Source organism: Emys orbicularis, chromosome 11 (assembly GCF_028017835.1).
Source record: "Emys orbicularis isolate rEmyOrb1 chromosome 11, rEmyOrb1.hap1, whole genome shotgun sequence".
NCBI classification, from domain to species: Eukaryota; Metazoa; Chordata; order Testudines; family Emydidae; genus Emys; species Emys orbicularis.
In genome coordinates this window covers 27,622,822-27,638,311 of record NC_088693.1, presented here as the reverse complement: position 1 = coordinate 27,638,311, position 15,490 = coordinate 27,622,822, and the positions used below count along the sequence as shown (strand labels likewise).

General features: G+C 42.5%; 1 protein-coding gene across 2 annotated transcripts in view; it reads left to right on the top strand.

Moving 5' to 3' along the window:
• Window positions 1–14,783, top strand: part of CACNB4 (calcium voltage-gated channel auxiliary subunit beta 4) — a 200,934-nt gene extending 186,151 nt beyond the window's left edge. For both annotated transcript variants that reach the window (XM_065413466.1, XM_065413465.1), the window contains 2 exons: window positions 9,543–9,728; window positions 14,523–14,783. In XM_065413466.1, the coding sequence (XP_065269538.1) occupies window positions 9,543–9,728; window positions 14,523–14,783 (447 nt within the window). The remainder of the gene's footprint in view (window positions 1–9,542; window positions 9,729–14,522) is intronic.
• The last annotated feature ends 707 nt before the right edge of the window (window positions 14,784–15,490 follow it).

Here is a 15,490-nt window from a genome sequence, read left to right as displayed (position 1 = left end):
TTTTTTTCAGTTTCCTCCTCCTCATACTGAAGAATTAAAGGAATTCTGGTACTAAGTAATTTGTGTCTTCTACTTATTTAGAATATTTAACTGTTTTCTTACTGAATATACTGGTCAGCAATAGAGATGTATATTTCATAGACAGTTGCTCATTTAGGACCTGATTCTGCCACTCTTACTGACATTGAGACTCGCATCAAAATAAGGGTTAAATGGGACTTAAGTTATGCATAGACTTTGTGCTGGGCCTTTACATAGGGGTGAAGTTCAGTTTGTATAAGGGTGGATGAATCAGGCTCATTCCCATTCCATTAATGGGAATTATTTGCCAACCTCACCTTATTTAGGAATCCGTCAGATATGGAAAGATAGTCTACTTTATCGTGGTGGTGAATTCTAAGAGACTCACAGTTATAGCTACTAGTGTCCTACTATAATTTATTGTCACAAAGGAAACAGTAACATTCTGTTCCTACTGTTTTCTCCAATTACATTTAAATGTGAGCTGCTTTCATAGTTGTTCTCACATAATTTTAGCTTAATAAAATCATGTTCTCAGTCCAAATATTCTACTATTTCACATGCTATTGTGGAAATACATTGCTCAGGTACATTAACTACTTTCTCTCCTCCACATTTTTGGAGATGTCTGAATTATTATTGTATTATTCATGATATTGTTCTCTGCACCCTACAAATTGGGAGAGAGGGTGCCTGCCCCAAGGAGCTTAAAATCTATAGGCTCTATCTTGCCTGGAACAGAGCAGTTCTTCTTCAATTAGTGTTCCTAGGAGTGCTCCATTGTAGGTGTATCTGTGCCTCTAATCCGAGATTTTAGGAGCAGTGTCCATTCAGCCCTCACATGCGTTCTCCCTCCCTCATGGTCTGCCTCATGGCTATCTGGCACTGCATGGGTGAACCCCCATCAGTTCCTTCTCTACCACCTTTGGCCTCCAATGGAGCAAGCAGTTGTCTCTTCCTTATCTGTGTCATTAGCATAAGGAGTAGTTTATTTTGTTCTCCTTAATAGTTAGTGTTTCCTTTTTACCTGTTTTTTTTTTGGGGGGGGGGGAAAGAAAAGAGGAAAAAGAACTTTAGTTTGCATTTCCCACCTTGGTTAGGGGGATTCCTCCCCCTCACTCCCCATATAAAAGATTGTCTACGTTCTTTCAGTTTAAAAAAAAAGAGGAAAGAAGAACTTTCTTCAGCATTCCTCACTGCTAGAGGATGATAGCGTCCCCCCCCCCCCTCCGGGCATGTCCGTCTCCCCCAGTCTCAAGAGTTGCCTCTCTTGCCAGGAGTCTATTCCTGTAACAGACAGACACACTCACTGTATCTGGTGCCTGGTAGAGTCCTATATCCCCCCGGAAGTGCTCCCTCTGCCACAAGCTAAAGTTGAGGTCTCGTGAGAACCAGGAGCTTAAGTTAAACCTCCTCCTTATGGAGAAGGCACTTCAGCCTCCAAGGAACTCCGGTGCTGACCTGAGATCATCTCCCAAAGGAGATAGAGTCGCGGAAAAGACTAGCAGGTTTCCCCCCCATAAAGGCTCGAGAAAAAAAGCTCCAAGCCCCCAAACTGAGTCGCTGGCCAGCCAGAGGGGTTACTCCGGTGCAGCGACCTCAGTACCAGCAGCTCCAAAGACGTATCAGGGTGCCTCCGCTATGAGCTCTGCAGTACTGCCGAGATGCAAGGGGCTCAGGCTCTGAGGCAGCGGTACCGCCCTTGAGGACGAAGACAAATACTGTACCACTTCTAAAGAAGCAACACCAAGAAAACCATCAGTACTGGGTGCGACAAAGCTCCTGTTTAGGGAATGCTCTGCACCTTCACAACCGTTAGTACTAACAATGTACCACGGATACTCCTCTGCGGTACTGCGTGAGCAGACGGTGACACAAGAGTTCTAGTACCCTAGAGATCTGATGGCTGGGGAAGAACGTCCATTCCCATTACTCCGTACTGGGGCTCTAGTTCCGAACACATCCTGGTGCCCGGAATCACACTAGGCATCAGGCCATGTACCACCAATACCCTTGTCAGCACCACCATTACTCCGTGACAAGTCTGACAGTGACCAGGAGGATGTCATTTCCCTGGCCTCTCATCATGGCCCGGTATCACAATAAAATGGTCCTCCTCAATTCCATCAAGATGATCCATGATTGTGGTAAGGGCCCCCTTGGGTACTCCCCCACTCATGCTCTTCCTCCCCCAATTGAGATCCTTGGGTGACATACAGATCCCATATTTTGCAGGGGTCTAGTGTCTCTCGGAAGGCTGATGAGCTGCAGATTCCCCTTCAGGAGGTGCCAGATACAAATCACAAGCTGGTGGATATTCTGCACACTTCCTCCTTGTCCAGAATTGCCCTACCAATTAATGAGGTGAAGTCATCTGGCAGATACCAGCCTCCATCGCACCAGCCAGCAAGAGAGCCAACAAAAAATACTACATCAAGAGTAGTTTCAGACACAAAAGGAGCAGTTTCAGGCCATTATCAGAGAGGGTCAGTTAGTAGCCAGAACGGCACCACCGGCAGCACTGGATGCAGCCGATACAGCAGCCTGCTTGGTCTCCACATCAGTGGTAATGAGGCATGCTTGGTTACACCTTTCCGGGTTGCCCAAAAAGCTGCAGATGATGGTGGAAGATCTCTTCTTTAAAGGGCCCAAGCTTTTTGCAGAGAAGACAGACTCGTCTCTCCACACCTTGAAAGATTCTTTGGCCACATTACGCTCCCTGAGAATCTTCTCTGCAGGACAGAAGAGAAGATATAGTTCTCAGCCACAGCACAGGTCATGACCTCTTCAGTACCCACCGTCTTAGTGCTATTACAAGTTGCAATGTAAGAGGCCCAGGGTTCAGAAGCAGAAGCAGTCATCACCCCAATCCGTGACCTCTCAGACTGCCTCTTCTAAGCACTTTTGATGGGTTGGTTGAGGACCTATACAACTGTACCTTGCAACATCAGCTGCCATCTACATACCTGTTACGCCCCTTTGGAAGTCGTCAGGCCCTCTTTCACAGCAGTTGGGAGAGGATCACCTCCAACAGATGGTCTTGGAGATTATTTTGAAGGGTTACACCATTCAATTCATGCCCCTCTCCCATTCCCACCCTACTTCCTTGTCCCTCTTCAGGGACCCTTCTCACGAGAACGTACTTTGCCAGGAAATAGATCATCTGTTGTGCCTAGGGGCCATAGAACCAGTCCAGGTGCAACTCAGGGGAAAGGGGTTTTACTCCCATTATTTCCTGATCTCCAAGACAAAGGGAGGTTGGAGGTCCATTATAGATGTAAGGGCATTAAACAAATAGGGGTTTGGAATGGGTTCCATATGAGGAGAGATTAAAGAGGCTAGGACTTTTCAGCTTGGAAAAGAGGAGACTAAGGGGGGATATGATAGAGGTACATAAAATCATGAGTGTTGTGGAGAAAGTGAATAAGGAAGTTATTTACTTGTTCCCATAATATAAGAACTAGGGGTCACCAAATGAAATTAATGGGCAGCAGGTTTAAAACAAATAAAAGGAAGTTCTTCTTTACACAGCGCACAGTCAACCTGTGGAACTCCTTGCCTGAGGAGGTTGTGAAGGCTAGGACTTTAACAGGGTTTAAAAGAGAACTAGATGAATTCATGGCGATTAAATCCATTAATGGCTATTAGCCAGGATGGGTAAGGAGTGGTGTCCCTAGCCTCTGTTTGTCAAAGGGTGGAGATGGATGGCAGGAGAGAGATCACTTGATCATTACCTGTTAGGTTCACTCCCTCTGGGGCACCTGGCATTGGCCTCTGTCGGTAGACAGGATACTGGGCTGGATGGACATTTGGTCTGACCCAGTATGGCCGTTCTTATGGTCATGCTAGCAGACATTATTCCATTTCTAGAGTAAGGAGATTGGTTTTCGGCCCTCGACCTAAAAGATGCATACTTCCAAATCTCAATACGACCATCGCACAGGAGAGTCCTACAGTTTGCCTTTGGGCAGGACCATGATCAGTAAAGGGTGCTCCCATTCAGCCTCCTGTACGCATGCAGGTATTCGCCAAGGTTCTCTCCATTGTAGTGGCACACCTGTGAACATTGGGCATTGTGATCTACCCACACCTAGACGACTGACTCCTTAGAGCTCCCTTGTTTCAGGACGCTGTACGAGCCATCAAGATGACCATGTGCACATTTGCGCAACAGGGTCTAACAGCTCACCTTACAGAAATTGACACTGACCCCGGTACAGCGACTGGAATTTATCGGCACCGACCTCAATACAGTACAAGCAAAGCATTTCTTACGCTACACAGGCTCACCACCCTTACAAGTCTCATAGAGACAGTCCAGGCCAGCTCTGAAACATCAGCCAGGAACTCCCTGCAGCTGCTAGGTCATATGGCAGCATGTACCTTTGTCAGGCCAAACACCCGGATGTTCATGAGCTGTCTTCAGATATGGCTCACTTCTGTCTATTCCCCAAACAGGGACAGACTAACCAAACTGTTATCACTGCCCTCTGCAGTAAAGCACACCTTGGACTGATGGAAAGACCCATCCAGTGTTTGAGCAAGTGTTCCATTCGTGCAACCGCCACTGACACCAACTCTAACGATGGATGCCTCCCTAATGGGCTGCGGAGCTCACCTACATGATTGCAAGGTTCAAAGCAAGTGGTCTTCCATAGAAGTGACCCTCCATATCAATCTTTTGGAGCTAAGGGCCATCAGGAATGTTTGTGCCTGCTTTTTGCGTTTCATCAAGAATACCCACTCAAAGGTCATGACAGACAATATGAAGTGTATGTTTTACATAAATTGCCAGGAGGTGCCATATCTCCCTCCTTCTGCACGGAAGCACTCAAACTCATCTCAGCTGTCCATCTACCAGGGATACAGAATGTGACAGCCGACTGTCTCAGAACTTTTCTCACCACCACAAATGGGAACTGAACTCAGAGGTGCTTTGAGACATATTCACCCTTTGGGGAACCCCGACTGCAGAGCTCTTTGCTACTTACTGGAACAAGAAATATCACTGTTACTGCTCCAGGGCCAGCCTGGGGAAACATTCACTGGGAGACACCCTCATCCTTGCATGGGACAAGAACCTCTTGTATGCCTTTCCCCTGTTTCCTTTTCTATCCAAAGTCCTGTTGAAAATTTGACGAGACAAAATGAGAGTTATTCTGAGTGTCCTCTCCTGGCCAAGATAAGTCTGGTTCCCTTACCTGACATAGATGGCAATATGTCCTCCAGTTCCTCTTTGGCCCATTCCCCACCTGCTCTCTCAAAGCGACAGGCTGATCCTTCACCCTAACATTCAGGTCCTCCACCTCCAGGGTTGGCTTCTTCTTGGTTCCAAGACTTAGAGGCAGAATGCTCTGACGAGATGAAAGACGTGTTGCTGCACAGCCAAAAGTCAACCACTCAATGTACTGACCTACAAAAATTGAAATGATCCCAAGTTTGGTGTCATTCTAAACACACAGACCCTTCCCTCCCTCTAATTTTAAACTACATTTTAGACCTCAAAGGTCAAAAGTCTCACTCAGCTCCCTTAAGGTACCTCTTGCGGCCATAACAGCTTTCCACTATCAAGCAGATGGATATTCTACTGATCTAGATAATCTACACCTGCTGATGTATAGATTCCTTAAGGGCATTGGGAATCTCTTCCTGCATGTGAGACCACCCACTCCAATCTGGGATCTTAACCTAGTTCTCAGAGCTTTGATTAGATCTCCCTTTGAGCCCCTGGCAACTTGCTATCTCTTACAGCTGTCCATGAAGACAGCATTTCTAATTACCATCACTTCAGCTAGGTACATAGGAGAATTAGTGGCCCTAATGGCACACCCACTATACACGGTCTTTTAAAAAGACAAAGTAACTCTGAGGCTGCATCCCAAGTTTCTCCCTAAAGTTGCCTCTACTTTCCATATGAACCAATAGATCCATTGTCCTGTTTTTTCCCCAAAACCACATCGCGACAACAGGGAAGCAATTCTGCATATGCTAGATGTTAGAAGAGCACTAATATTCTACTTGGACAGGACTAAGGACTTCAGGAAGTCCCCTAAATTCTTCCTTTCATTCACGGAAAGATCCAAAGGCTCTGTGATATCGGCTTAAAGATTATCCAAATGGGTCTTGGGTTGCATTAATCTCTATTATCAAAGGTGCAACCTGTTGCCTCCATCCAAAATCCATATGCACTCCATGAGGTCAATTTCTATCTCAGTCACATTCCTTAAAGATGCCTCTATCTCAGAAATCTGCAGCGCAGTGACTTGGCCCCCTTCCAACACTTTCGCAGAACGTTATGCAATCACTGGAGATTTGGCCTCTGATGCCATCTTCAGCTCCACAGTGTTCTCTGTAGTAACAGACTCCTATTCCAAAGCCCCAGCCCTCCATGGGGGATACTGCTCAGGAGTCCCCTACAGTGGAACACCCATAAGGACACTACTCGAAGAAGAAGAGGAAGTTACTCACCTTGGGCAGTCATGATGGTTTTTCAAGATGTGTGTCCCTATGGGTGCTCCACAACCCATCCTTCTCCCCTCTACTTTGGAGTTCTCCATAAGGGGCTCTGGGATAGAGAAGGAACTGAGGGGAGTTTGCCCACACAGTGTTAGACTCAAGGCAGACCAGGACGGAGGGAGAGCGCATGTGCAGGCTGAATGGACATTGCTACCCAAAATCTCCGATCAGAGGCGCAGATACAGCTACAGTGGAGCACCCATAGGGACATACATCTGAAAGAACCATCGTTACTGCACAAGGTGAGTAACTTCCTTTTCATGGAAATTACTTAACCTCCTCAAATCAGCCTGTCTCAGAATTGACCCTGTAGTAAACACAGACAATACAGTCCAAATTCCACATTGCATGTTCATATTATTTTCAAAAGTACTGTGTGCTTTTGGCTTGCATGTACAGATAATCTTAATTCTGGCATTTCCTAACTTTTAAGTGCTTGACTTTGGAACATTTATAATGTTGTTTTAGTGGTTTTGTGTGTGTGCGTGTGTGTAATATAATGGAATACATGATTTTATCTGCATTTGTTTGAAAGGATGAATTACTCATGAGTGGCAAAGCCACGTGTGAGTTGCAGGTAAACTCAGACAAGTGTCAATAGAACACTCAGACTGCACTAAACCAGCATGATTTCTGTATAACGAAAAGATGGTACAAAAAGCTATTTTAGAAATGGTTTAGAGAATTCTAAAGCTTTTTACTGGGACCATTTTTCATAGTCCTTCACCCACTAATCCTTCATTATCATAAGTCCATTTGTACATGACTCGGGCAGTCATAAAATAGTTTTTCTGCAGTTAAATATGTCATAACTAAATTCCATTATCTCAGGTCCCCTAGAGCTAGAAGCAAAGGTGATTCCCATTTGGAAACTGGGAATCTACACTTGCCAGTGAGCTATAGCTCACATATAGTCTTGCAGGGCTGCAGAATAACTAGCTGTAACATCATATTGTTTTTATGTACAGAGAAGCTATCACTAGATTAGCCCTGAATCTTGCCCATCCTAGGTTTCAAGCAGTCTTCGTGTTTGGAGTATGTGAGTTGGAGGAGGTGAGGATTTAATTCCACTTTTGCGGGGAGGACGAGGAAACATTTATTAAGTCAGTTGGTTAAAAAAAATTAAAGCGGCAGTTAAAGAGTTAGAGGAAGTTGTGGGGACTGGATTAGTGGGCAGACATCAGATGAAACAATTTACCATATGGATGTCCGCTTCACATATATTGTGGAGTTACATGTCTATTTCGATATATATGTGTGTATAAGGGATGGGGGAGCAGGGTATTATGTGGTTTTTGTGTGTGTGTTTTTACTGTACCAATCACTACAACACCTGCACCATGCAGTCCTTATTTTATTCCTGCTATAGTTCCATGGTATATTTTCCCACTGAATTGAAAGTGAAGGGGAAAGACACAGGTGCAAAACTTCACTGCTGAAAATGCTGAATTTTCTCAATGGACTAAATTTGTGAATATTCATGAAAATATGTTTTCTTCAGAAAACGGGCATTTATTTTATTATGCCTGTCTTGCAATTCATAAAAATCCACTCATCTAGTACAGCTCTAAACCACTTCCATTGCTGATAGAATATGAAAACACTAGTTGCATATAAACTGCCCTGTTGGCAGCCAGAAAGTCACAGGAGCTGTGTGTCCTATATTCCTTTGGTGTTCAACAATAGATATACTGTGTGTGGCATATAAGTGTCAGCAGGTCTGAGGTAGTGTATTGAGGTATTTGTTCTGGTGCTTAAGTACTGTCACCAATGAATGAGTTCCTGGTGGAAAAAAAAGAAATCCTAAGACCTCACCAATTTAAGAACAGGCACAGGGCCATTTCGACAGATAGTTATAAATGAAGGCAGTTAAGACAATGCATACACATCATATGTAGGTGCTGTAGACAGAATTCCCAGCTGTGAATGTTTGAACAGCTGTATGTCCTGAACTTTAGCAGTTATGCTAAGTAGAAATGCCGTTGCTAATATAACTGTAAATTGTATGAACTAGAATAGAGATGTTCTTCAGCTGCACAGTTCAATTCCGGATCTGAGTTCAGAATCAGGATTTTGTTTATCAGAGAGATCTGAGTCAGCCCCAGAGTTCAGAACTACAATTAGAATTCAAAATGATCTGGACAAACTGGAGAAATGGGCTGAAATTAATACGATGAAATGAAAGTCAATAAGGACAAATGCTTACGAAAGAATAATCAATTGCACAAATACAGAATGGGAAATGACTGCCTAGGAAGAAATACTGCAGAAAAGGATCTGAGGGTTATAGTGGATCACAAACTAAATATGAGCCAACAATGGAATACTGTTGCAAAAAAAGTTAACATTCTGGGATGTATTAGCAGGGGCATTGTAAGCTAGAAATGAGAAGTAATTATTCTACTCTGCTCAGCACTGATGAGGCCTCTGTTGGAGTATTGTGTCCAATTCTGGGCAGTAACCTTTGGGAAAGATGTGGACAAATTGGAGAAAGTCCAGAGGAGAGCAACAAAAATGATTAAAGGTCTAGAAAACATGACCTATGAGAAAAGATTGAAAAAGCTGAGTTTGTTTGGTCTGGAGAAGAGAAGACTGGGAAGGGGGGAAATAACAGTCATCAAGTACATAAAATGTTGTTATAAAGAGGAGGGTGGTAAATTATTCTCCTTAACTATTGAGGACTGGACAAGAAGTATTGGGCTTAAATTTAGGCTAGACATAAAAAAACTTCCTAACTGTAAGGGTAGTTAAGCACTGGAGCAAATTACCTGGGGAGGTTGTGGAATCTCCGTTATTGGAGATTTTTAAGAACAGGTTGGACAATCACCTGCCAGGGATGGTCTAGTTATTATGTAGTCCTGCCTTGAGTGCAGGGGACTAGACTAGATGGCGTATTGAGGTCTGTTGCAGTCCAACGTTTCTATGAACCTATGGTTATTTGGGTGTCCCTCTTTTGCTGCCCATAAAAAAAAAATACTGAACTAGCATTTTCTTGCTGTGAACAGGAAATGTTTGATGTCATTTTGGATGAAAATCAGCTTGAGGATGCGTGTGAACATTTGGCAGAATACCTAGAGGCATACTGGCGTGCTACACATACCACCAGTAGCACACCTATGACTCCTCTTCTTGGAAGAAACCTAGGATCGACTGCACTTTCACCATACCCTACTGCAATCTCCGGATTACAGGTATGAATATGCATCTTGGCCCCCAGTCACCAGTACAGGTCAGTTTTATTAATTATAGGAAAACAGAATAATATGTTTTATAAACTGTATCCAGTATTTGTTTCGTTAATTACTATTTGCTGTTTGGTAAGTGCCAACAGCAAGAAAGCAAAATAGACCCACTTATTCAACAGAGAAACATTTTATTAATGGAGTGCACTGGTGTTCGGACTAGTTTTGTTTTAATGGGGAATATAATACCCATAACTCCTTTTGGCATGAGGAATAAACTGAGATAAATGGCACTCTGTCAAAAGCTATTTTAGCTATATAACAAAATTGCATCTTTTTATGTGAGAAAGTGCCATTAGAATTAAGAGTCTTTCAGACTGAAAATAAGCATGTAAAATATGATAGCAGTTATGCTGGTAAGAAATACTATAGTTAAGGCTGCAGATCTTATTCTGTTATAACTCCATTTTCACATGCTCATAACTTTTCACAACATTCATCTTTTGGGCCAAAATTTTCCATGCTTGGCCCAAGGTAAAGCTTCAGCAAAATCCCTTTCATCTGTTTGAGTTCATTGAGTGTGAATAAAATACATTTTTTCCCATTGAAAAAAAAATTCTGACCATTTTTTTTCACAGGGATAGCTCAAAAACGGCGAACTTTGAAACTTCAAACGTGGCATGTAAATAGTCCTTAATGAGAAGTACGTGCTTTACTAAGTTTGAAAAAAATGTTTTTGAAATAACAGTTATGAATGTTTGAAGATGCAAGACCGGGAGGGAATTCAGTGAACATTTTTTTCATTATTTCTGAAAGTTTCAGAAAGAGTTCTGCATGTGTGTGTGACTTTTGAGGAATGTGCACTTGCTAATATGTGTCAGCAATAGAGCTGAGCAAATAATTTGTAATGCATAATTCACCTGAAAAATTTAACCTCTGTTCTGCTCATGGAATATTTGGAGGCAGATCCTAATTTCTGAATAAAGTGATTCAACATTCAAATTGATTGATTATTTAAATTTATTCAATAAATATATAAAAATTACTCTGTGGATTAATTGCACAGTTGACTGCAGATAGACAGTTTTTGGTAAACATATTTTTCACCAGGTAGCTTGATTCTGTTAGGCCCAATAAATTGTGTGGTATTATTTTCCCTGATTGGATGAGTGCACTAGCACTTCTGGCATTAGTAATCACATGAACAATTGTAAAATATTGTTTCCATGTTCACTTAACTGTAACATTTCAGTTTGCCATCCATTCATATCAGTAAAATGCCATCTCTTGAATGATCACCTAAGCAAACCCAAAAGGACTGTGGGCATAGCCAAAGCAAATCCATCTGAAGAATTATGGCTATCCACTGCATTTTTTCCCACTATTTGTTTACCCCTAGTCAGTAGGCACTGATAGTGACTGTGACATGTGGCTCCACTTACATAGGGAAAACTTACACTGAAGATGAAAATTACCCCTATGCAGGGGGCCAGCAGAAGGTCTATGCATTGTCCCTTAATACCCACTGAGTTTATTATGGCTGAGTAAAGATTGCCGGATTTGGTTCACAATGCCACTTAAGTGTTTCAGACCATTTAGAAAGTTGGGTTGACATAGTTGTATCACATTAAGGACTTACATTATCTTAAGTGCTTATGTCTTACACCACTTTCAAGACATTTGCCATCTGAAGAATTACATCGGTTTAAGTGTTTGACACCATAAGGTGATTGAAGTACTTATACAGACTTTAGGAATTAAACCAGCATAGGTGCTTATGCTACATTAAGTATTTACTACAGTTCTTTAAGCCCTTATGACTTTTTTCCTTTTCTTTATCAGCTATACTACCTTTAAATTACTAGGAAATCGAATGCAAAAAAAGCCAGAATCCTATGTTAATGCAATACAGGTGTACATTTATGCACTCAAGTCCAGGAGAAACAAAAGTGAAGAGTGCACACACAAGTTTAATAATGTACTTGTTTATATTTTATATACCGGTATATATAAACTGTGCCAGTCTGAAGCTCAAGATTCAAGATGCAATGCAACTTAGAAATATGTAAAATTCAAATTGAGCATATTAATCGTATGCAGTTGCAACACACGATGAGTGTGTAGAGATTTGTCACCCTCTAGTGGCTGATCCACATACAAGGCTGAAGTCTGCAAGTTCCAGCTAATAGACTTAAGGCCTTTGGCTCGAGTGGTGGAAGCTCTATGTTTTTATCTCTGCAGGACCCAGTTTTGAACCCAGCAGTTCAAGTGAGGCCAGATATGGGTTATGACAACCTCTTATCTCATAATGTAAGACTGTATCTTTTGTACAACACCTACAAATATTAACTCACATTAAATATGTTCCACACCCAGAAGAGGTGAAGAGATTGAGATCAGAATAACTACAAAATCAAGCCAGTAATACAAAGATATCTCTGTATCCAGTAAAGCAGTGTTTCCCAAACTTGGGACGCCGCTTGTGTAGGGAAAGCCCCTGGCGGGCCGGGCGGTTAGTTTACCTGCCCCGTCTGCAGGTTCCGCCGATCGCAGCTCCTGCGGACGGGACAGGTAAACAAACCAGCCCGGCCCGCCAGGGGCTTTCCCTACACAAGTGGCGTCTCAAGTTTGGGAAACACTGCAGTAAAGGAAAGAGCATATATTACAAATTAACTGGGGGAGGGACAAGTTGCATTCACAGAGATCAATTGCAGAGATGTTGTAGATGTTAGACCAAGGAGTTAAATAAGAAGACATATTAACCAAAAATAAAAACTATGAGCTTGACAATGGAGGAGGACCTTGCCATAATAGATATTTTGAAACAACATGGAATGACAAAAATCTTTGGGATAACATAATACTTGGCTATGAATTAGAGAATTATAACAGATTAGGTCATAGAGGTGAAAAGTAGAACTATACCAGAAAGATTACATAGAATAGAGAAAAATTCTGAGTTGAGAGGACCATACAGTAAAATCTGTATGGATACAAATCTCAGATCATAAGAATACAAACATACCGTATTTACTTGTTCATAAGCCGAATTTTTTTAGTAAAAAAGGGAAGCACCAGAGAAGGGGGTCGACTTATGAACGGGTATAGAGAGGGAGAGGTGGGACACAGCCCCTCCCCCCAACAGAGGGAGCAAGGAGAGGCAGCACAGCCAGCAGAGCCAGAAGGGAAGAGGCGGGGCCAGAGTCTCTCCGCTTCTGGCCACGCTGCTCTTCCCCCCAGCCTCCGAAGCAGCTGCAGCTCCAGGGCTGGCAGGCTGCAGCTGTGCCGGTTGGCCCCGCCCCCCAGAGCAGGCTGTGGCTGCGCCGCCCAGCCCAGCCCGCTGGAACATGCTGTGGCCGCGCTGCCCGGTCTGGCCCGCCGGAGCAGGCTGCGACCATGCTGCCCAGCCTGCCGGAGCAGCTCCAGCCAGGTCAGAGACATCCTCCCCTGGCCCTCCCCAGATAAGGTGGGAAGGGATGGGATGGGGAGAGTGTGGGGGTCCTGGGCTAGGGGTAGGGTCATGTGGGGGGTGGTCACAGGGGTTACTCCCCTGACTCCCAGCTTCTCCCCCCCCAAAAAAAATTTCCTCACCAGTTGCTGTCCCAGCCTGTCAGGGTAAGCAGCTGGCGTGCCGGGACAGTTTGTTTACTTAGGTTTACCTCCGTGCCTGCAGACGCTCGAGGTAAACAAACCATCTCGGCCCCCCAGCGGCTTATCCTGATGGACCGGGAGCCAACGTTTGCTGACCCCTGAATTACAGGGTCGGCTTATGAACAGGTTATAAAAATTTTCCATTTTTACTTATCCATCTTGGGGGGGTCGGCTTATAAACGAACCGGCTTATGATCGAGTATATACGGCACTAGTAGTATTTTACTATTAGCCTTTGGATCAGAAAAAGGATATTGAGTGCAAAATGGTGAGAGAAAGAAGAGTCAGCTAAGTTGGTGCTTGATCAACCTTTTGAATTTCTGTTAAAGATGGTTGTGCGGAGACATGAGAGAATAACAATGGTAATAATGGACCATGTCTGATGACATTGGATGGAATGTTGTTCTCTCAATATGGATTATTGCCTCATTGCACCAGTTTAGAGGCAATAATGTGAACTAATTTTGATCTTGTGACCACACATGGTGAGATATTAACCAATCACTATGGAAACATAAGGACAACAAAGGCCAAATCCCTACTTGGTAAATGGTTTGGTCAAGGAGTTTCTTTGCAAGTTATTTGAAATATTTATTATGTTTTAGTTATAAAAGTCACTTAACATCTAACTACTTCAGCTATCCTTCCTGTAGAGTATTTGGTTATACACTATTAGCTCATAGTTTAAAAACCTTTAAATAATGCATAATGAGGTGCACCTTTTGGAAAAATCAAAAACTCCTTTTCAGAAAGTTTCTGCAAAACACACTGATTCATCACAAATTTCTAAAAGGAATCAAAATAGAAATATGAATGTTATGATCATGATTGGGGAGAGGAACTGATAAATGCAGTGTGTTCTGAATCGATCTACTAATCACTTCTTACTGAAAGTGCTCTGTAAAATTTTATAAGATTGCATATAAAAATATCATAAAAATACATTGTATTATGCTGTGTTTGGTCTCCTATCAGTTTCGGGAATCAGACTATTCTCACATCCATCTCCCATTGCAAATAAATTTTACTGTTAAAAAGGAATTACAAACGTGGATAGATTCTGAAGGACCTCAAACTGAGGCTCACAACTAACTTACAAGAGGTGAAATAAAATTGTATCTGTATTAATCCTTACATTCTTTACATTTTTAGAGTCAGCGTATGAGACATAGCAACCACTCTACTGAGAACTCTCCAGTTGAACGAAGAAGTCTAATGACCTCTGATGAAAATTATCACAATGAAAGGGCTCGGAAGAGCAGGAACCGCTTGTCTTCCAGTTCCCAACACAGCCGAGATCATTACCCACTTGTGGAAGAAGAGTACTCTGACACTTACCAGGACACTTACAAACCCCATAGGAACCGAGGATCGCCTGGAGGATATAGCCATGATTCACGACATAGGCTTTGAGTTTAAGAACCTGGGGGAAAATAGTATTCATTAGTTGACAACTTGCCATAACATAGCTAGGAAAAACAAATCATCTTAATTTAGCAGGTGTAACACGGTTTTACTGTAGTTACAAGCTGCTGTCATTTGATGCTTTAAAAAAGGGAGAAGGGGAAGAAATTCACCATGCCCTGATGTTTAGGAGGAAATTAGCTTGCCCAATCATATTGGATTTTTTTTTTAGTACATCATTTGCATTTATAGCAGTACCTTTTCTCCTCGTTAGATATTCAACACATCAGTTTGTAATTTAGGGTACTTATCAAGGCACATATAAAACAATTTCCTGTGCTGGAAATTCCAAATGACCAGTTCCAGTTGGAACCAATTTAAAAACCAATTCTTGTTGGAATTTGGGTGAACTGACTGGAAAGTCGACTTGAACAAGTTGCAATCAACTGAAAAAAAAAATGCAGATGAACAAATAGAAAATTAACCACTATCAGCCAAAAATCAGCTACAGTATTTGTTTGCTGGAAGCTAAATTTACACTCAAGGTTAGAATAAAAACATTTTAATGTGTATTCACTTTTCCTGAATGGCTTTTTCAGACTAACCAAATGTAAACCATCTGTAGTGCCAAATATCACAAATTAATGCAGCAGTTACAAAGTACTTTCCTGTTTGAATTTTTTTTAATTTTTTCTCCTGATACATACATTGCAGCA